Source organism: Podarcis liolepis (assembly GCF_965112155.1).
Source record: "Podarcis liolepis genome assembly, chromosome: 10".
In the NCBI taxonomy this organism is placed as follows: Eukaryota; Metazoa; Chordata; class Lepidosauria; order Squamata; family Lacertidae; genus Podarcis; species Podarcis liolepis.
Window position 1 is genome coordinate 26,067,461 of NC_139562.1, and position 22,898 is coordinate 26,090,358.

Sequence of the window (22,898 nt, forward strand, 5' to 3'; positions counted from 1 at the left end):
TTGGAGCTTCAGGATGTGTGTGCTGTCATCTGAGGGATCAGCTTTTGGCCTTGTCTCTGTAGACACTGACTCCTCAGTATCCTGCTCTACCTCAGCAAAGGATGCCTCCTCCAGTTTGAAATCCAAGTAAAAGTGGACCCTGACAGGGAGGAATGCTCCATCTCCCTAAGGACTGGATCCTGCTCTGGACCTTCATGTATTCCCTTCAGGTGTCTTGTGCCCCCAAGGAAGTCTTACCCCAGAATTTGAGATGGCCACAATACCACAATATGGTACAGGCATGGAGAAATCAGTTGCCCTGCTCGTTATCATTGATGTCATGGAGCAGATATGCTTTCCAAAAGACTCCTGTGATACTTGCATAGACTTTGGTCTTTCGCCTGGGGAAATAATTCCATTGTCAACACTGGACGTTGCACTGAGATATCCTGTGTTCTTACCTGTGAATAAGTCCCAGCAGACATGCATAGGATTGCACTGAAAGCTTTATTTATTTATCATTGTTGCTTCGCTTGGAATAAAATGTCAATATCTTGAAATCTATATATCTTCCTTTTTGTGCCTAGAGAGTCTACGCTTTCTCCCTTTACTTCTCTCTTCTGTCCCCAAGGCAAAGCCTTGTTCTAGCTGCTTGTTCATCTATCATTTATGCATTTCTTTGATTGCATGGTTTAAATATCATACCAAACGTGTCCTGCCTGTCTTTTTGGCTGGAAGCATACATACTAATCAGAGGCTCTGTGGTAGACCAAATCATATCTCCATCAGAAACTGTATTCCTAAAGGCACTCTTCCCAGCACTGACCACCACCACTGTCAATGTAGATTAAGTTGCTCATGGAGCAATCATGGAAGACAGAAGAGTACTTCCCTGTCAGTCCACTTTGGATTGGTAGCCAGGTTTTTGGGCTGCCTATAGGCCTCTAAAGCTATATATAGTGAGTATGGAGTAGTGATAGACATTCAGCAGGTGATAAATAATCTTGCAGATTTTTTAAAAAAGCCATGCATCGTTTAAGGTGCCTGTGAATGCTTCCCATCATGCCCTGAGCAGGTGCTCCAGAAACTTGAGCTTTTTTCTTTTTCAGTAAGTCTGTAGCCCTCCTAGAAAGAAAGTTGTGGGGCAAACTGTGCAGATAACTTCTAAGTGATTTATGTGAGGGTGGTGGGGTTACCTTGTATGTTTTTCCTAGTTTTGAGGAATTCTTCCTGCTGTTATTAGACAGCAGCAGCAGCAGCAGCAGCAGCAGCAGCAGTGTTTGTGTGTATTCGTGAGATCACCATAATCAAGACCAACAGAACCTAGCTGACTTCTTATGGTAAACATGAAGATGATGATGATATTTGTACTCCAACCATCTGACTGGGTTTCCCCAGCCACTGCGGCAGGGGGGGTGTCCTTCTGATTTTGTTTTATGCCTCACCCTCTTCATGGCTGCCATTTTGTGACTGGCACCTCCAGCACTCTTTCACAATTCAAAATGTGTTTGGTAGTCCAAAGGATGGCAACCCTTGGTTTGTGTGGGGGTGGGGGTGGCTATTTTTCAAACTTTGAAGATGGGCAGCATATTGAATGTTTATGAACATCCCATAGCATCACAGGAGCTTAGCCACTTGGTGGCAAAAAGGGTCCTTTCAGCAATGTAGCTTTAGAAAACAATGTAGATTTAGAAAACAATGATGAGACAAAGAACCAAAGTGAAGGCTCACCAAGACCATCATAGTGACACTTCTTGCTAGCAACTGGTGTAATCCGCTGTTTTGCCATCCTCATCTTCCCAGTTCAGGTCATATTTGTTCAGGACCTCATCCAAAACTGCAGTTGCTTTCTGTGTGGGGTAATCCCCCTTTGTCCTTACACACATTTTCCTTTTGCGAAATGTTATACCAAGCAATACCTGTAAGAAGCCTAGTGAGGTCATCATTTTTGTACACATTGTGTCATAAACCTGAGCACACCTTTCCCCAGAACTCTGCATCTTTGTCTTCGGTTTGTGTATGTGGGGCAAGAGGAGCACCCTTTAGCCTAGACTACAAAGAAGATTGCCTGAGGCAACCTGTGACTCTCCCCAACCTCCTGGTGATGTTTTTTTGTAGGGAAATGATAAATCTACACCTGGCTCCGCTCTTCCTTTGCTGGCTCAGAAAACAAAACCTGGTCTAGTCAGTTTAAAGTATGCAAGGGTAATTATTATGAGGGGAGGCTTTTGGGATAGGGCACCCAGCCAGGTTCAGAACACCTTTCATACAAAAAGGGGGAAAAATTGAATAGACCAAGAGCTGTGATGAGCTGAGAAACTAAGAATTCAAAATAAGATGGGCCTACCAGAGAATCTGAATAAAAAATGAATCCTTCAGGGTGAGTGAGGCTGGTGATTATGAGCAGAATTGACTGAGAATGGTTTTGAACAAGCCATGGTGGGTTGAATGGGAGTTTCTTGAAAGGTTTCTTATTATTTTGAATGGCTGCAGTGATCATATATAACTCTTGAAATCTACCCTATTTTCTCCTTGTATCTATGAGGTTTTCGCACTGCAACTGCTTGAAAATAAAGATGACAACAAAGGATTGCAGTGTGGAGTGGAATTGTTCTAAAGTGGTATCAAATATGCCTCTTTTTATGAGATATAAATGTAAGAAATCAATAAAATAAATAAAAACAAAATAAATAAATTTCAAGAGCTGCAGTGGTAGGAAAATAGAGTAAGAAGTTTGGGCTCAGCTCATAGTTAGCCCAGATATTTCAAACTGATGAAGTTAATTCTCCAAACGCCCCAATTCCAAACTTCAGTTGCATTGCTACCTATAACGGGAGAGACCATTCAGGTGTATGCATGGTTTTGTGTGCACACAGCAAGCTTTCTACTGGGTTTCCCAAACTGCATTATTTATCCTGTATGTTCATTTCCCCAGTAGATTTCTACACAGGCATCAGGTGCTCTTTTCATGATGAGAGTCGGAAGTGCTCACCTTTCTGCAAGGCACTGGGCATGCTACAATGTTAGAATTACAGTAAGAGACCCCATTACATTTCTGGATCTTCCTGCTCAAAATCAGTGGTTGTCATCCTGAAAAACATTCTCTTGATAGCAGCCTGAAAAGAAACATACTGGTTTTTCATGAAAACTGTAACAGGGTCATCCTTCTTGGTAATTTAAATGTATTTTTAATATTGGGCAGACTTAAGTTCAATCATATTCTGGACCAGGTTTGGCATTACACTAGTTTTGAAATTAAAATTTCATAATGTCATTTTTAAAGCTTCTGTTGCCTTTTATTCAAGAAGGGGGAGTGAATGATCTTCCCTCTCACTCTGTTTTGATCTGGGGTTGGGCAGATAGAGCTTTGGCAAAAAGGTACTTTATAGTGATTTTAAAGAAATCTGGTGGCCGTTTTCATTGTGATTGTGGGTCTGAAGGTTTTAATAAGACTCAGGTTGACACAGAAGCGTGCAAATCTCTCCCCGCAATGTATATGTTCTAGAAAAGAGCACTGACCTGTGAGCAAAGTTTGGGGACTTGCTGTCTTAGCGAAGCCAATTCAACCCTTCCAATTACAGTTCCTTACAAATTCTCTGCACTAATTTTCATTGCCTCTAGTATAGATATGGATATCATTACCCTGGCTTTTAAGATGTTTTGTTCAGTGAAACCTACTTCTTTTGTTGAATCTATACTGTTCTGTTTGGGTTAGAAAGGTTTTTACTGTTTCACTTATTTTTATAATTGTAAACTGTTTAACTTCCTTTTTTATAACTGTTTGATTATATTATTGTAACAACGTTGAAGGGCAGGTAAGAAATATTCTACACAGCACACAATATACTGCAATGGGAGGAAAAATAGCTTCTTTGTCTTGTTCTTCGTAGGCCGTTCATTGTGCTGCCACCTCTGATGGAATGGATCAGAGTAGCTCTGGCTCACGCAGGGCACCGTCGCAGTTTCTCCCTGGACAGTGATGATGTACGGCAAGCGGCCAGGCTATTGCTACCAGGAGTTGACTGTGAACCTCGGCAGTTAAAGTAAGTCTGTGCAAAAAAAAACCCAACCCAAAAAACCCCCAACCTCAATGTGATTCGTTAAAGAGATTGCTGTGGTTTAACAAGCCGAGCAAGGGTTCAGTTACATATTCTATCTGCTGATTTGCAAGTTGCTTTCTAATCTCCCCCGTCCCCTTACCATTTAGCTTTTTTTTAAAAAACCTGTATTTCCTTCACATGGACGTTGAGCCAGTTTTGGAATCTGCAAGGCTTATGTGCCTGCATGTTTAAATAGCTAGATCAAGCCCCCTAAGCCTTTTCTTTTGAATTCTGTTTGTATTTCCCCTTCTTAGCCATCAGATGCTGTTTCCGTAATGAGAGAGTGAAGTGCTCACCTAATTAGCTCGGTCTTGCTGTGTTCCTTTGCAAAATTCAGAGGTGTTATCTAAAAGGCATCTTCCCCTTCTTTGCAGCAGCCATGGTTTAAATAGCATATTTTTCACTGAGAAGTACTTCCAGCTCCTGCTGTAAGATTTCTGTTTTTCATGCTGAATTTCTGTTTCTGGAAAAGAGGTTGCTAAGAGGTTGCATTGCATATTTTTAAAATAGGAAAAAGTATGCAGCGGTATTGCAGCTAGTGATTTCCAAATGCCGCTGTCAATATGTAAGTTATGCATACATTTTGTATTTTTAAAGAGCTTGTTGCCATTGTGCTCATGTATGTGAAGGTACAAAAGTGTTGGGTTTTGATGTATCCTTCATTGCGGGAGATTTTATTTAGATTCGCTTTTTATATGGAATGACTTATGCTTTGGCATTATGAGCCTGTAAAGGCAGAAATTCGTCATCTAGTTTCTTAGTAGCTTCAGAGGAGGGTGAAGCTGACAGTCCTTGGGCTATTCCTCAGAGACCAGTAGATTCAAACCCATGTGTGCATATCATCATCATCATCATCATCATCATTATTTATTTTCAGCAGCTTCACAGTGAGTTATAAAAGACTACCTTCTTATATGTGGAAAGGATTATACGTATATCCCTTGAGACAGCAGCCGCTGTGTTGGCAGGGTCTGATGTTACTTGCTGCAATGCAAAAATAAGTCTATGCATCTCAGATTGTTTAGAACCACGAGAGACTGTGCATGGTAGTAGCTTTTGGGGAAATGACATCACTGATTAATTTATCAGAAGCCCCTTATTAATGAGCCAGATTAATGAGTTGCCCCTTTTTTGTATGTTAAATCTCCAAGGAAGAGAATAGACATGTTTCTGTATGCCTTCCTCTTATTTTTCTAACTTTGCCCTGGTGATTGTGTTGTTGTTGTTGTTTAGTTGTGTCCGACTCTTTGTGACCGCATGAACCAGAGCACGGTGCCAGGCAGTCCTGTCTTCCACAGGAGTGTGATTGTGTTATGGACAGGTTTTTGCTACCCTGCTTATTACACACTTACGTGTATTTCACTGAGCATAATAACATACCTCTGTTTGATCAAACTGAAGGCTTATCTAGTCCAGCCTCAGGGCCAGCCCTATCATTAGGCATAGACTGAGGTGGCTGCCTCAGGTAAGAGAAGGGAAGCAGGGCGTGGTGCAAGGTGTTGGGAAGCGGCCTGCCTCTGCCCCCTAAACTAGGCTGCTGCCCTCAGGAGGGTGCCAGTGTTAAAATAATAATGGACTTGCAGTTCTGTCAGCTTCTTTTATGTGAAATGGGGGTGGCATGTTGTCCTTCGCCTCAGGCATTGCAGTGTCTTGGGCCAGTCCTGAATCCAGCGTCCTGTTTATCACACTGGCCTACCAGATGCCTATTGTAAACCCACAAAACAGGGTATGAATGCAAGAGCACTCTCCCACTGTTGTTCCCCAGCAATTGATATTGAGACTTGCTGCTTCTGAATAAGTGCTTAGGGCTAAACAAATATTAAGGATCACTTAGCATTTTCTCCACTTTTGCTTCAAATGTGAATTTGAGTGAATTGGATCTTGCCTTCTCTTCCCACAGCAGCTGTATCACACCCACTGGTGTAGTTGGGTAGTAGGATGAACTTGCAAAAAAGTGGTAGCACCCCCAATAATGTGTAAAGTAAATTGTAGCTCCAGTAGTAGCTTGCAGCAGAAGAAAAGAACAAAGATTTATTAGCGCTAGGAGCCAGTGACACAGCATTATCATTTTCACATAAAGACATGATAAATTTGTGTATATATATATATATATTGCCACAACATAGCCAAGAGGCCAGATTTCTGTTATCAGAGAGCAAATATTTGAGGAATAGGGGCAAAAGCAATTTAAGAAGTAATAAGACCAAGTGTGTTTCAGGCCATCGCTAGAAGCATCAAAGCAAAAAATATTACAGAGATCAGCTATGAAAAATGACACTCTCTCTCTCTCTCTCTCTCTATATATATATATATATATACATGTGCACAAACACACACTTAGGGTAAATATATATTCATGTGTGTAGACATACACACATAAATACACATATCTTACATAGTATTAAACAGTATTTAACAGAATTTGCCCTTCAGGTAGATTTGGGCAAGACAATAAGGCTGTGGTATAAGGGACAACAAGAACCCATAGAAATTTTTCTAGAAGTGCAGGATGCAAGTTAGTCCTGTCTCTGTCTGCTCAAGAGAAACATATATGCAATGCAAACTTTCTTTTGTGCCACATTTCTAGGTGCACTTTAAAGCTCCCAAGTCCAACTGGTTTGTTGTTTTTTTGCCTCAAAGGTCCGTCTAACCCAGCAACCTCTTTCTCATAGTGGCCCACCAGATGCAAAGAGGGTGCTGGATTATAACTCATTTGCAGAACACATGTTTGTATAAAGAAGGTTCTGTCCCTGGCATCTCCAGCTACAAAAATCAGATGATAAGTGATGGGAAAGAACTTGTCAGAGCTTCTCCTTAAGAAGACCTCCCTGGACCATGAAATGCTAAATGACTATTGCCCAATGGTAAATGTTCCCTTTGTGGGCAAGATGTTGTGAGTATGTGGTATTGGTGGTCTGGCTTCAGGCATGCTTGGAGGAAACTGATTACAGTGGTACCTCGGGTTACAGGTGCTTCAGGTTAAAGACTCCTCTAACCCAGAAATAGTACCTCAGGTTAAGAACTTTGCTTCAGGTTGAGAACAGAAATCATGCTCTGGTGGTATGGCGGCAGCAGGAGGCCCCATTAGCTAAAGTGATACCTCAGGTTAAGAACAGTTTCAGGTTAAGAACGGACCTCTGTAACGAATTAAGTTCTAGGATCTGTACTAGGATCCATTTCAGTCTGGCTTCAGGCCTGGTCATGGCACTGAAACTGCCTTGGTCATTCTGGTTGATGACATTTGTCGTGAGAGAGATGGGGTGGGAGTGTGTCTCTGCTCGTTCTTCTCAATCACTCAGTGGCTTTTGATACTGTTAAGCACAGTATCAGATCCTGGAGCATCTCAGGGAGGTGGAGGTTTTGGGCACTGTGTTTTGGTGATTCTGCTCCTGCGTCCACGGCCTCAGAAGAAAGTTCAGTTGGGGCTTGCTCCCACGATTGCAGCCTTCATGTATCATTACTGTTTTGGTATTGCCAAAGAAGAGGAAGGTGCTTGTGGTATTTTCAAAATAACATGGCCACTACTGGGCACTATGTGCCTTGACTTTGGGGCAGTAGGGAAATTTGCTGCTTTACCTCCTGCTAGTTCTGCTTCCAGCTTAAATGATGCTATAAAGAGTAGGAAAGCAGGAGGTCTTTTCAGAGCCAGCTAATAATACAAAATGAGTTACCCATCTAATGAGATACAGCACCCTTTTCATATGCCTCTCTCCTTGAGCGCCCTTGTCCTCATCCCAAATTTTGAATAATCCTCTGATTCCAGCTATGACTGCTGCAATAATTAGGTATGGAAACACCAACCCAGCATGCGGCTGCAAACAAACTCCTTGACAAACATACAGCAGTCCCTTGGTACGAATGATTCCAGAGGATAAAGAGGATTTGAATACTTACAAGGTCATATTCAGGTTTCCTGATGGGAATCTCATCCTCTTTTGCTAACCTGGCGTCTAACACCAGTAATGAGGAATTATTGAAGTGTTGTCTCTTCTCCCCCCTAGTTCACTTCAACTCTTAATGCTATGGCAGATACAACTTCAAACATTACAAAATGTATGATTTCCTCTAATATTCTCTTATGATGTACATGTCATGTTTACTCAAGGCCAAACTGGATGAGACATGAATGGGGCTCCTGAATTGGATCGGCACTGGAAGAGAGGTAGTTAGTTCACCCACCTCATGCCATTTCTCTGCCCTAGTTTGCTCCCCCAAAACTAACTGCCCTAGTGGGGAAAACGTACAAGTACCTTCATATTTCCTCCAGAAAAATAAATACAGTGGTACCTCGGGTTACATATGCTTCAGGTTACATATGCTTCAGGTTACACACTCCACTAAGCCAGAAATAGTGCTTCAGGTTAAGAACTTTGCTTCAGGATAAGAACAGAAATCGGGCTCCGGCGGCACGGCGGCAGCAGGAGGCCCTATTAGCTAAAGTGGTGCTTCAGGTTAAGAACAGTTTCAGGTTAAGAAGGGACCTCCAGAACGAATTAAGTACTTAACCACTGTAGTAACTTTGGGGAAGAATCAAGGGAAATGGTGCAGGAAAAATACAAAACTCCCAGCTAGCCAAGCATTCAGCTTTGATCCAATTTCCCTCCTCCTATGGTTGAGCAGTCAGTGTCAAAGGGACCCTCCGCTTCCTTTTCAAATTTTCAGCCACTTCCAGGTCTGCTCTAAAGCTGCTGCAGAGATTGGATCTCTCACTCACTCACTAAAGTTGCATCCTTCTGGGTCTTCTGATGTACTGTGTACCTTGAGGCTGAACAACATAACTGTAGACCAATTGCAAGCTTTGCTTATGCAATAGCCTCCTGGAACTTGGCATACATCTCATATTTCCCGCTGATTGCCTCCAACTCCCAAATAAGAAGGGAGGTGTTGGTTTAAATCACTGATTTCCTGTTTGGGATTTAAAGATCAGAGAGGAAGAATATAGGAAGCCACCTTGTAATAGGTCAGACCATTGGTTCATCTAGCTAAGTATGGCTTGAACTGTCTGGCAGCAGCTCCCCAGGATTTCAGACAGGGAACATTTGCAGACATACCTGGAATTGATCCTGGGGCTTAACTTGCATGCAAAGCAGTTGAGCTAAGCTGCCCTACTGAAAATAAAGCAAATAGATGCAAATTTGTAGCATTTTTAGTTAAACATACTTACTCAAAAGTAGGTCCTGTTGATTTCAGCGCGGCTTATTCCTGGTTGTGTAGATACAGGACTGCAGCCTAAATATTTAAACTACTCAGCCAGTGCTGCTATTGGGAATCCTGCTCCCTGCCTGTTTTCCCTCTCTCTTGTTTTTAGAACCTACTCCTGATTCTCTTCAAAAATAAGTTTGCATTTCACAAATGAATATATGGCTCTCTTTAAAATGAAATTCTACCCACCAGAGAAAACTTTTGTCTGATTGGAATCTCTTTTCCTGTCTCCGTAGGTGGGAGCCAAGTGTTGATCTTTCGGCAAGGATCTTTCTCCCTTCCCGCCCTTGCCTTCCACTGTTGCCCAGCACTCTGCCCCTTCCATTAGTAAAAACAAAAATCTTCATCAGGCAGGAGAGGAGGCCACTGGAGTAAATGGATTGCAAACACTGTGAGACAGGTTACCTTCATGTTGAGTACCTTCAGTTGCCATTTAGCAAGGAGAGGAGAACTTGGGGCTCTCCAGATGGTTGCTAGGTTTTTCTAGGGGCTGGTGTGCCACCTGCCATGGCTTGGTGGGCAGAATCTGGCCTGTTGGTAGTGCTCCTTTTGACCATTGCCAGCTGTGCTTCTGCGGAGGGGATGCTTTCAAGTTCGTCCTGTTACCTCTGGGTTGCAAAGATAGCAGGCAAAGCAGTTTGAGGCTAAGATGCAAGTGGTTCATATGTCTGAATAGTGCTCTAGTGTGTATGAAATACAGTGGTACCTCAGGTTACAGACGCTTCAGGTTACAGACTCTGCTAACCCAGAAATAGTACCTCGGGTTAAGAACTTTGCTTCAGGATGAGAACAGAAATTGTGTGGCGGCAGTGCAGTAGCAGCGGGAGGCCCCATTAGCTAAAGTGGTACCTCAGGTTAAGAACAGTTTCAGGTTAAGAACAGACCTCCAGAACGAATTAAGTTCTTGACCCGAGGTACCGCTGTACTGTATCTTGCTACCAGTTTTGGATTTTTCTTAATCAAAGAAGATAAATATTCAGCTGTCGATATTGTTGAGAATTAAGTGCTCTTATCTTTTTGCATACAAGTGTCATTGTTGTTTGATCAAAGTAAATCTGTTTGATTGCTTTTGCGCTGGAATTTAAATCACAAACAAGAAGGAAGAATACATATACTGTAAAACAACAGGGCATAAATAGCTAATCACAATCCCAGGAGAGGTAGCTGTGTTAGCCTGCTGCAGCAAAAACAACAAAGTCTTAGCTTCTTAAAGTCTTAGTCTTGTAGCTTCTTAAAGACTAACAAATGTTGCTCCAATAAATTTTTTAGTCTTCAAGCTGCTGCAAAAGTCTTTATTGTTTAATTATAAATTACTTTCCTAAGTTGAAACGAATTGAGATTCTGCTGTCATCCATGCAACCTGAACAATTTAAGAGGGTGCTGGCATGGGAGCACGTGTTGATAGAAAAACTGTCTTTTTCCAAGTAATTTTTTTTCACGTGAGAAGCTGTGATGGGTGGCTATGTGCTTTTTCAACCTTTTCCTGGAGCTTGCTCCTTTCCAAAACCCGGAGCTGAACTCTGACAACATGGACAGATTCCCGCTACATCAGTTAGGGTTTAAGGATCGCTCCTCTATAGTGCACCGCAATGAATCACAGGGTAGATGCCCTCATGCACATTGCTGGGATTTCCCTGACTGACATGTGTTCAGTCAACTAATGGTGGCTGGGAAGGGGAATCCTTTTAGTTTGAACAGTGTGCAGATTTCCAGCAGTTACGTGAGCAATGCACATTTGATTGTTCTGCCAAATGTGCAGGGTGGTCACTAGGGTTGAGATACATTAGGCACCCACTATCTGTACTTTCCGGGGGTGGGGGGAATGGAATACATTTTTCTTTTCATGAGCTTCTCTAGCTGGATGAAAAGGTTGCTGCCTTAGGTGTTCATTGTGCATAATTTTTAACCTAATTCCAGATGATCATGGCGGTTAAAACAAACTATTTTAGCTGTTTTTTTTAATGATGTGATTGTAAATTGTCTTAAGACATATATGTAAAAGGTGATCCATTAATTAGTTGCCTGATACAAAAGAGTACAAGAGTCCTGCACCTTTTAATAGCTGCATCTCTTCTGCACAACAGATAAAAGTAAAAGTGTCCTCTTCTCTTTTGCATCTGGTTACCATAAATGTTGCAGCACCTTTTCTCCTCTCCCCCAAGGCATTCACAGATATTTAATTCTTGCTGTTCCTGTGCTGTTTGTTTGTTTGTTTGTTTGTTTGTTTGTTTGTTTGTTTTGGTATAATAGATTTTAAAACTGGGTTGCACTGATAGCTTCTAGTTTGATTTGCAAGCTGCCCTGGAAACCTTATGGTCAGAATGCAAGATCATCACATTATTCATATGTTGCCTTTCCATGCTCAAAGTGGCTTACAACAATACAAACCAAAATCAACTGTCACAAGTACAATATCATAATAATAAAATAAAATGCAGCAGCAGAAAAGGCACATTTCAGTAGCATACAATGTCTAGCATCAGCAAAAATAGTGTTAGAAGCATTTTAAACAAATAACTTGGATAACGTTTTGATTCATGAGAATCTCAGCTTTCCTTAATGCAAAAAAGGCAGAACATTAGTTTCTGACAGTGTGTTTCCTTAGAACTGCATGGGTTGCGTTTCTGATCCACAGTCATATGGCTTTGGCAAAAGACTAGTGTGGTGAAATCTCTGAAAGAGGCTCCCCTGTTCTGAAACACACCTGAATAGTCCTTGTGACCAGCACACAACACATGCACACCACTCAGTGCCTCATCACTGGATGACTCGCACATAAACCGTCTCGACAGAAAGGATTGTGTAGGAGGTGAGGTGTAATCTGTCTGGGCTGCTTGATTGTGGTAGCTGTTTCATACAAGAACGTCATCCATTGATAAAAAGTCATTAGCTGATGATTTCAACATACCCATATCTTTCTCCCTGACATCACACAACTTCTTGCAACAACAATAAAATATTGCACACCAAAAAAAATATGGGGAAAGATGGGAAATGAAGCATATAAATGTTGAGCACACCTCCTGGAACAGACCATAGCTCAGTATGAAATGATGCATATGAAAATGATGCATCACTACATTGGCTACCTCTGAGTAGACTGAGAAGCAGCACAAGGTCAAGTGGTGAGCTTCATGGCTTAGTGTCAATTTAAACTTACAATGTCCGTTGCTCTAGTCCGGGTTCAACGCTTGTCTCCCCTATAAACCACTGCCTTTCCAGTTCCATTTTCACAATTTATAAGGTAAGTGGTGGAGCCTCAAACACATTTATTTTATTTTTTTAAAGGAAAATGAGCACTTGCTGATTATCCACTTCTTCACTTTTACAGGCTACACAGCCACAGAAAACAGTAGAATCAGATACACATGCATGGTAGAGGTGAAAGGGGAAATTTCACAGTTCTTTGATGTCATCTGTCTTTTCTTGCCAAGACAAATGTGTTTCTTGCAAAGGATTGGCATTATCTTTGGACACATAGTTCTAGCATGGAGCCGGTCCTGTTTTGTGGGTATGTGTGTGGCACTTCAAAACCTGCAAGCAATCTCTTAGGAGCAGATCTGTAAATCTAGACTGCTGCATTTGAGTAGCTTAGCTGTATTTGCATTGGCCGACGTTCTTAAGGGTCACCTGTACTGAAGTTTCAACTTCAGTTGTAGAAATAGTTCTTCTTTGCGGTACCAACTTCACATGCCAATGCTTCAACATACAGTCCTACAGGTTAACCTTCCCTAACTGTTTCTTGCAGGCCTTTCAATTTGTTCATCTTTTTGGCTTCTTTATTTCTTGTTGTGCCACATTGGCCTAGTGCAAACACAGTGGTCCCAGTCTTAGATTGTGAAAGGTGCAGGTCTGTGTGCTGTTCTTTTGTGTCACTGGAACAAATTGTCTTCTCCCCTTTAGTCACGGAAGAGAGACCTAACCATGTTCAAATCTTGGTTAGCTCAAATTTTAGATTATGGTGGCCAACCATTCAGGCATGGGGAGAGAATTCACTTAAGGAAAGGAGTGCAGTCTTGCAGCTCACATTGAGTTGTACCCAAAAGTGGCCTAACAGTGTAAGCCTCTCCCTTCCTCCAAACCTGATTTCAGATGGCTGAAATAGGTAGGTGATAATCAGGTACCTTGGATTATGCAAGCAAAAACATTTGCTACTATGAGAATTCAGCATTGGCTACAACCCTCCACCTCTAAACTATTGAGCACAGTGGAGGAATTCGCCCCATTCCCATCTGTACTCGCCCTGTGTTGTTGTTGTTGTTTAGTCATTTAGTCGTGTCCAACTCTTTGTGACCCCATGGACCAGAGCACGCCAGGCACTCCTGTCTTCCACTGCCTCCCGCACTTTGGTCAAACTCATGCTGGTAGCTTCGAAGACACTATCCAACCATCTCGTCCTCTGTCGTCCCCTTCTCCTTGTGCCCTCCATCTTTCCCAACATCAGGGTCTTTTCCAGGGAGTCTTCTCTTCTCATGAGGTGGCCAAAGTATTGGAGCCTCAGCTTCACGATCTGTCCTTCCAGTGAGCACTCAGGGCTGATTTCCTTAAGAATGGAGAGGTTTGATCTTCTTGCAGTCCATGGGACTCTCAAGAGTCTCCTCCAGCACCATAATTCAAAAGCATCAATTTTTCGGCGGTCAGCCTTCTTCATGGTCCAGCTCTCACTTCCATACATCACTACTGGGAAAACCATAGCTTTTACTATACGGACTGTATAATAGTATAAATGCACTGCTGCATACTCATAAGTAAACTGCTTGCTTTGTACTTTCAAATCCACTTTTTCTGGTGAAAGAAGTTCTCAAACTTCACTTTCCAGAGCAAAATTTGTCCAGAGCAAAATTGTTCAATGCTCCTTGTATTCAGTGTGGGATGCAGTGGCTGTCAAACTGCTCCTTCAAAGTGATCTTGCACTGAATGGTTGTTGTTGTTGTTTTAAACAGTGCAGCTGCTTAGCAATAAAAAAAACAGCACAACACTTGGTATATAGAAAGGATGCTCCATGAAGCTCAAATTAAGAAAGGGAGGCATTCCCAATATTCTCAAAATTCCAAATGACTAATTGTGTAACTAGTTGGGGATAGTTATAAATCAGTGTTTTTCAACCACTGTTCCGCGGCACACTAGTGTGCCGCGAGATGTTGCCTGGTGTGCCGTGGGAAAAATTGAAAAATTCAAAAGATTTAAAAATAAAGTATTTTATAATTTTTCACATTTCTGTTTACTTACTATTTCATAATAAAGTAATTATAAAATACTTTCTTTGTGTTTATTTGATTCCTATTCAAGAGAATTACTTTATATATAGTCAATATAGGCACAGAGTTAATTTTTTTAACATTTTCTAATGGTGGTGTGCCTCGTGATTTTTTTTCATGAAACAAGTGTGCCTTTGCCCCAAAAAGGTTGAAAAACACTGTTATAAATAGCCCAGTGATTATCTCAGATCCTGTGGGCCTGATTTACATTTTATCATTCAGAGTGAGTGGCTGATTTGTAACTAGTTGGGGGCAGTTATAAATAATGCTATATAAGCATCATAAACCCTTTATGCTCTCAGGTTCTGTGGGTTTGATTTGCATTTTCTTTATGGCAGCATAAAGAGCGCTAACTGGACAGGAATTTAATCTGCAATTATTAATTAAGCTATCTGCAACTGAATTTAATGGAATTCTTGGAGGCCTCCTGTAATTATCCTTAGCATGTTTTAATATCAAATCATTCAGAGATGGCAACCCACAGAACTATTTTTAATTATTATTATTTTTGAAATCACAGGTTTTCACCTGCACATATTGAACATGCCTAGAGTGTCATTCAAATGATCTTGGCCCCGTCCCCATAAACAAGTGGAGAGGAGGAGAGGCAGAGCTTGTGCACCAGATGGGTGAAGAGGAGCTCCTCTTTGCTTATTGGACCAGATTGGGGGAGATCTATAATCCAACACTGGCAACAAACCAGCAATTAAATGATAATGAGGCAGAACACTTCATTGTATGGAATACAATATAATGAATAAATTGCTATACATCAAATAGAGCTTGAATCATGGGCTTGGAAGTGATCTTGGAGATCATCTAGCCTATGAGTAGGAAACCTCAGGTCCTGGGTGAGGCACAAATATGGCCCTTCAGGGATTTCTTTGTGGCCCTCGGGGCTCTCCTTGGCCAAGCCCTCTCCCCAGCTACACACCTCACCAGCTCTGCACTAAAGTGTTCTCTCCTGCTGGAATATGTCTTCAAACAGTCGGGGTGCCTCTTGCTTGCTTTGATGGGCTATGGAAATATGTGTTTGCTTGCATATAGAAACCTCTGTGTTTTGTCTTGTATAAAGACAAGAGTCAAAATAATTGTTCTGGCCACTTTTGCCCTTGGCCCCATCCATACCTGACATGAGACCCCTGGAAGGTTCCCCATGAAGAAATGAGGCCACTGGGCTAAAAAAAATTAAAATGTTTCCCCATTCTTGAGCTTGTCCCACCTCTGCTCAGTGCAGAATGCAGCCACAGCAGCCCTAACAAATGGCTAGGATGGCTGGATGAAAAGGGGGATATGGGGTTCCTACACCTTTAATTATTTTGTAGTAGAGATACTAAAGATGTAGGAGCCCATTCCTCTTTCACCTGGACACCATACAAAGGATGTCCAGCAAAGGAGAGAGCCCACCACCTGCAAAGGCAGTTCTGTTGTACCATCAAACAGCTCTTATGATACACAGATAAATATCAACACGGAAGATGTAGGCATTTACACAATCCGTTACCTGCCACCCAGAGGGAAAGCAATTCCAAAGAGGAACTGCAAGGTCAGTTAAAAGTCCTCCCTGGTTTCAGGTAGCTCAGGCTCATTCATTTGCACTTCATTTGGAGCACAGGGGAGAGGGCCTACGCATACTTACCTTGTTTGAATCCTTATGCAGCAGGCCAGCATATGAACCTGAAAAGTGCTGCTTTCCTAATATACAGCAAAATTGTACGGGAATCAGATTTAGGCCACCCAATTGGGCATAGACTCCACCCTGCACCACAGAGAACTAGTAGGCTTCCTACTGACCGCAGCATAGTTAGCGATAGCTCAGCAATACCCCATAACATATGGGAAAATAATATCTGGGGTGCAGCAACATCTGAGCACCTCACCAGACACAGGAGGGCAATTAACGGCATTACAAATGGGACACCTTCCGAGAAAGGTGGACCCCTTTCTTTAACTATGTTAATTACCAAAATCAAGACCTTGCTATACCAACCGCTCAGTATTCTCAGCGGAGAGGTTATGTTAAGTAATATGTTTGAATGTTGAATGTGTAAGTGTATGTCTAAAGACCATGGATAAAACAAATACCATTAGATGTATTGCTGGATAAATGTTTAATGGTTTTTGTTTTTGTGTTTGTATTTGTTTAAAAACCAATAAAAAATTGTTTTATTTTTATTTTTTAAAAACAGCTCTTTACCTTTAAGAAGTTTCCCTTTATTTTTATTTATTTATTAATTATTTGTACTCCTAGCTTGTCCTTCACCAAATGGTCCCAAGGCACGATGCAAACCATGTCACAAGTACAATTTACATTAAAATCATAAAATAAACTCCCCAAACAACCAATGCCAGCCAAAAATGTTTCTCTATGAACAGGCCTTTGGCTGATTAAGCATTCTATGTCCTTTTAAATGTGCTTGTGGAAGGGAGGTTGTTGGGTTGTTGTGTTTTGGATTTTTTTGTTACATACTTAGTGTTCTTATTTTGTATTTTTATGCTGTGAACCGCCCTGTGGACTTCGGGTGTAGGGTGGTATACAAATTTAATTGATTGATTGATTGATAATAAAGCAGCATAGAACAGCAATGCAAGATGTCTAATTAAAGAATCTGGCTAAAATCTGCTTCCCTGAGATTTCTACCCATTGATTCTATTCCTGGTTGCTACCTGAGAGGTGCTGGTAAGAGCTGCATGACAGGCAAATATCCAACACGTGCTGATTTTGCCATCACTTCATCTCTGTCCTGGAAACATCTACCTAGTCTTAGGTTCCTTCTTGCTGCATAAACGACAGAGCCCCCATCAGTCTCCGTTTGGCAAACATAGCTAGAAGAATATGCACATACACCATAAATTTAGAGCACATACACACACCCCTCCCTGGAATTCTGGAAACTGTAATTTACCCCTCACAGACCTGCTGTTACCAGCACCCTTAGGAAATTCCAGTTCCCATGATTATTTATGGGAAGCCATATGCTTTAAATGCATGGTGTGTATGCAACCGTGGTGAGGTAGGATTCATTGCGTATAAGCTTTCATTGACAAATTGTCATAAAGGATGTTTGTAGCTATGATGGTCTTTATAGTTCATAGACAAAACGTGGCAGTGGTCAAATGAATGGTGGAAGTCTGCTTTCAGATTATTTCCTAACATAACTGTTTTCTTCAATTTGCAGAATTGACGACTGCTTCTGTGCTTCTCGGAAGCTGGATGCAGTAGCCACAGAAGCCAAATTCAAGCAGGACCTTGGGTTCCGAATGTTGACCTGTGGCCGTACAGATCTAGTCAAACAGGCCATATCTTTGTTGGGGCCTGATGGAATTAACAGCATGAGTGATCAGGTAAAAAGAAAGAAAGAAACTTACCGTATTTTTCGCTCTATAAGACGCACTTTTCCCCCTCCAAAAATTAAGGGGAAATGTGTGTGCGTCTTATGGAACCAATGCAGGCTCCATGGCTTCGCGAAAGCAATGCGAAGCCTGGAGAGCGAGAGGGGTCGGTGTGCACCAACCCCTCTCGCTCTCCTGGCTTCAGGGATAGCCGCCTGAAGCCTCCGGAGCGCAGTGGGAGCTCCTTCTGTGCTCTGGAGGCTTTGCGTTGCTTTCGCTGAAGCCAGGAGAGCGAGAGGGATCGGTGTACACTGATCCCTCTCGCTCTCCTGGCTTTGCTTCGCTGGAGAGGCACTGCACAGCTTTCCCTCTCTGCGCAGCGCTCCTTCAGCGAAGCAGGAGGAGAAATGGAAGGGGCTCCGTTTCTCTTGCTGCTTCGCTGAAGGGGTGCTGCGCAGAGTTTTTTTTCTTGTTCTCCCCCTCTAAAACTAGGTGCGTCTTATGGTCAGGTGCGTCCTATATAGCGAAAAATACGGTACTGATTTTTTAAACAAAGGGGTTGACAATTTGAAATTGTAAAATTGGTCTAAATTTGTTATATATATATATAGGCTATTGAAGAAAATATTCATGGGATTCTTCTCAAAGAATAACCCATCAGAGTTCCACACACATTTTTCTCTTTCTTACAGTCTGGTTAAACCTTTTTATGAGATGCAATTTGGAATGTGGACTGTGGAATATGGACTGGGTGTGTACTCCCATGTGTGGGGTGAAATAACGTCTCTCTTCCAGACCTATTTTCTCACCCGTCCTCAAGTTAAGAATGTGGTTGTTTTTTCCCCTGTGACTTATGTGCTGCACATAACTATTCTTTCCTAACTGCATCTGTGTCTAATGCCATTGTGAAAGTTAACACTAATCACAAGGGATACGTGTTGATCAGCTGCAGTGGGCATTTCAGATTAATACAGATTGCAGCCAGGAAGTCTTTGTAGTGAAGGGTCAGTTAATCTAATTTTCCTCCAAACAGGGCAGCATTTCCCTAGAGCTAGCAACTTTCAACAGTGCTGTCTGGCATTTCATTTAAAATTAAGTCACTGTGTATCATGGACAATTGTACAAAAGCATCTACTCCTCCAACTGTTAGCAATATTGGCAGTCAGTATAAAGTGCCCGAGTCTAACGTGTCAAAAAGAAGCTCATTAAATTGCTAGAGGAACATTTTCACAAAAGAAGGGCCCAATATTCTGATTTTTGTACAAGAGAAGTGTAACACAATGGATTCATGACACTGCAGAAGACAATGGAATTTTAATGTTTATCTTGAGGAAGGCAAGGCAGTGCTCACAAAAACTCTACTGATTTTTGCAGGAAATTCTTAAAATTATACTTTTATTGAAAACATCCTACACCATAAGTGGCATGCCTTCTTATGACATCTACGAATCAAGCCTTAAATAAAACCATCCCATTGGAAGCTGATCAATGTGTTGACTTTAATGTTCCCACAGGGCATGACTCCACTGATGTACGCTTGTGTGAGGGGCGATGAGGCCATGGTTCAGATGCTACTGGATGCTGGAGCAGATCTAAATGCAGAGGTGAGACTGTTTTTGTGCTTACATGCGTTTAGCTCACATTTTCATGAACATGTCAAATTTATGGAGAGCTGCAGCTATCCGAAATCAAGGATGCAAACCTCTTTGGGTCTTCCCAGAGCAACTTGGTATTGAAATAAAATCTATTTAAGAAGACTAAAAAAGAAAAGAAAAAAGGTTTTCTTTAGTGCCAAATCCAGATTAAATGTCATAGGGCTCCCATCCTGAACCATATTCAGGAGCTTCAGAGCTCTCATCCATCTACCACATTTTCTCCTCTGCAACGTATGATACATGGATTTGGTGGAGAGGAGAGAAGCAGCACCCTCTGGAGTCAGGGCTCACTGATATCAGCTGCAGTGGTTAGCTGTCAACACCATCAAAGACCTAGCTCTTTCAAGGTGGTGGCGAATCTGTCTGTGCTGTACCACTTCCAATTGTTGTCAGGAATTGCATAAAATGAGTGTTTTTCCTTTAAAACCAAAACCAAAACGAAAAGCCTCCACACAGCAGACTATGCATCAAACAGAAGAGTAGCTAGGCTAGCATTCTACCTAGTGTGCTAGTTTCCTAGGTTCAGGAAAGCATTTTGTATAGAGGAATATTTGGCTATCTGAGCCCCCACCTGCATTCTGCAGTGGTACAGTCCAGACACAATTACAGATAGGTAGCCGTGTTGGTCTACCATAGTCAAAAATAAAAAAAATCCTTCCAGTAGCACCTTAAAGACCAACTAAGTTAGTTCTTGGTATGAGCTTTCGTGTGCATGCACACTTCTTCAGATACACACAACTAGTCCAGACACAACTTAGCCACTTCAGGAGAAACAGGCCAACAAATGACTTGTTGGTTCAAATCAGAGAGCAGTGTGGAGAAGCAAAAATTACAAGTGATAGAATTTAATCCATATGAGATCTTTGCCTTTGTAGAGGCAGCTGTTTACATAGGTCTTGCCTCTGCTTGGGAACATAAAATACTGTGTGGTTGGGATGGTGTTGTTAGTTATTCTTATGCTGGCAACATGCATCAACTGTGTCAACCTACCTACCCACAATTTAGGGCTTGCCCCATACTTTCTAGGCACAGGTCTGAGCAACTTGATTTTGAAAAACCAGTATATGAACTCTGTAAAATGTGGCTGGAATGCATTTTGGTAACTAAGTTTGATTTGGACAGTCTTACAGCACAATCCTATGCATGTTTTTCTGGAAGGAAACCTTACTGTATTCATTGGGCCTAACTTCCTGGTAAGTGTGTATAGGATTGTAGCTATGCAGTGCTCTACTATGCATACCCACTTAGAAGTAAGTCCCATTAAGTTAAATTGGTCTTTCTCCCATGTAACTTTGTGTGCACACATAGTTGAGATTAAGGCCAACTGAACTCAATGTGACACACTTTGAGTAGACCTGTACAGGATTGTGCTGCACAGCAACAGACTTACTGTACTGTTAATGAAGGAAAGCTTATTTATTATATTGAATAAATCTGGGGTTTTTTATTGTGATCATTGTCTGACAGACTCAGTATGCCAGTTTCATTGAATATATTGTGATTATTGTGATAAGAATGTCCGTATACTATTCTTGGTTAAAGACCAACTTCTTTTCCTGTCTACACCAAAAATGTGTAGGTTATCCATCAAACAGACTCTGCCTGTCTGTGATCTAAACTATCAATATAGAAAAATAGTGTGTTTTATATAGCTGTCAAGAATAATAATTTCAGTATATGTTGTCTGAACATACTGGTATATATTTGGTTCGTTATTTGTATTCCATTTGAATCATGGCAGCTATCAAGTTAATTTGTCTAAATTAGCATACAAGTTTATAATATAAGAAAAATGTGCTAAACAAACCAAGTCATTGTTTCCACACAGATTGATATAATTATTGTACACTGACTGAAAAATTGAGATTTAAGGCTGCAGTCTTTATACACCCTTTCTAGGGAGATTGCCCTGTTGAAAGCAGTGGGACATAATTCTGAGTAGGCATGCAAAAGGATTGCATTGCAAATGAGCCCTTTTACCATCCTTACCAAAGTTTCAAAATACGTTAAGTCAGTTTGGTTTGTTAGCAAGTGAAATCCACTATTGTCTGGTTACTGTTTGCTGAAATATCTGGTTGGTTGTTAACTTCAGTTCTCAGGATGTTCTCACCTATCATGCTAAGAGGTCTTCAAGCCTGCAGTGCTTCACTTGAGTGTGTTGCCAGAGTGGAATAGACAGGAGAGAGCCATTTACACATAGAATGTATTTTCTTAACACAGGTGGCTTTGCCATTCATAACAGAGGTGCAGGGAATGCACAAAGCAATTTAAAAAGCATCATTTTTGCTTTGGAGTCGATTTGCACAATAAAAAAAATGCTTGGCTGTGGGTGAAACAGTTGTCACACGTTAGCAATCACAGACCCTTTTTAGTTATGCACTAATAGAATGCAATCCGCTTACCATATAGAAACAGCATTAATTGCATGTAAGCAATTAACATGAACATGCTTTCAAATTAAAAACAAAATACAGTATCACCGGTGGGGCCCAAACAGGATTGGAACTGCAACGTGCTGAGAAGGGCGTGTGTGTTTTAACCCTTCAACCTCTGCGGCAGTTCTTATAAAACACGTGTATCCCTCCCAAAGTCCAGGAGGGAGCTTCCTTATGAGCCTATCTTTCCCTATACACTGCAGTCCCAATTCTGCTCTCCCTGCAGCAGCTATTTAATTTTTATTAAATGTGCACATCAAAAAAAAAAAGTATTCTGTTGGTTTTCATAGGTGCATGCTAACTGTTCTCATACAATTAACCTCAAACTTCATTTGGTCCCAGGTTTCTATTCAGGCTTTCCAGAGGGGCAGCCATATTACAGCAAAAACAAGCTTATTGTAGCATAAGCTGTTGTGGGTCAGAACCAAATTGTGAGATGTAGTAGTCAGACTTCAGCACATGCCTTTCCTCTGCTTTTTATGTTTTATTTTTACCTTGTGCCAAGGAAAAAGAAATGTACTCCTGTTGAAGCTAAGGGATATATATCCCATCTGCTTCCATACAGTCTGAGCATGAGAACTGCAAATATAGAAAGTACATTGCTGAGATTTTGCTGTCCTTTCAATTTCCTTGCTTACCCTCAAATGTCGCAAAGTGGCCTAGCATGGGAGTGCTCAGAGCTGAAATTGAGATTCATGGACATTCTTTGTTATACATGAAACAAAAGCATGATTGGGTTGGCAACTGCTGTGGCATGCTCAGGAGCAATCAACTGCAACTACTCTTATGAATCCGGAATTCTTATTGTGTTTGGCCACTTTAGAAGCTATAGATATTGCCATAGGGATATCTATTCCCCTTGTGAAGAGAAAGTGCATCTCCAAAGGGAAAACAGTTCCTTTAAAATGATAGATGGATTTCTTTGCTGTCAAATCA

General features: G+C 41.5%; 1 protein-coding gene across 2 annotated transcripts in view; it reads left to right on the forward strand.

Annotated features, from left to right (window-relative positions):
* ABTB3 (ankyrin repeat and BTB domain containing 3) overlaps positions 1 to 22,898 on the forward strand; it is a 219,755-nt gene that overhangs the window by 150,591 nt on the left and 46,266 nt on the right. For both annotated transcript variants that reach the window (XM_083462146.1, XM_083462147.1), the window contains exons 4-6: positions 3,870 to 4,022; positions 17,719 to 17,884; positions 19,387 to 19,476. In XM_083462146.1, the coding sequence (XP_083318272.1) occupies positions 3,870 to 4,022; positions 17,719 to 17,884; positions 19,387 to 19,476 (409 nt within the window). The remainder of the gene's footprint in view (positions 1 to 3,869; positions 4,023 to 17,718; positions 17,885 to 19,386; positions 19,477 to 22,898) is intronic.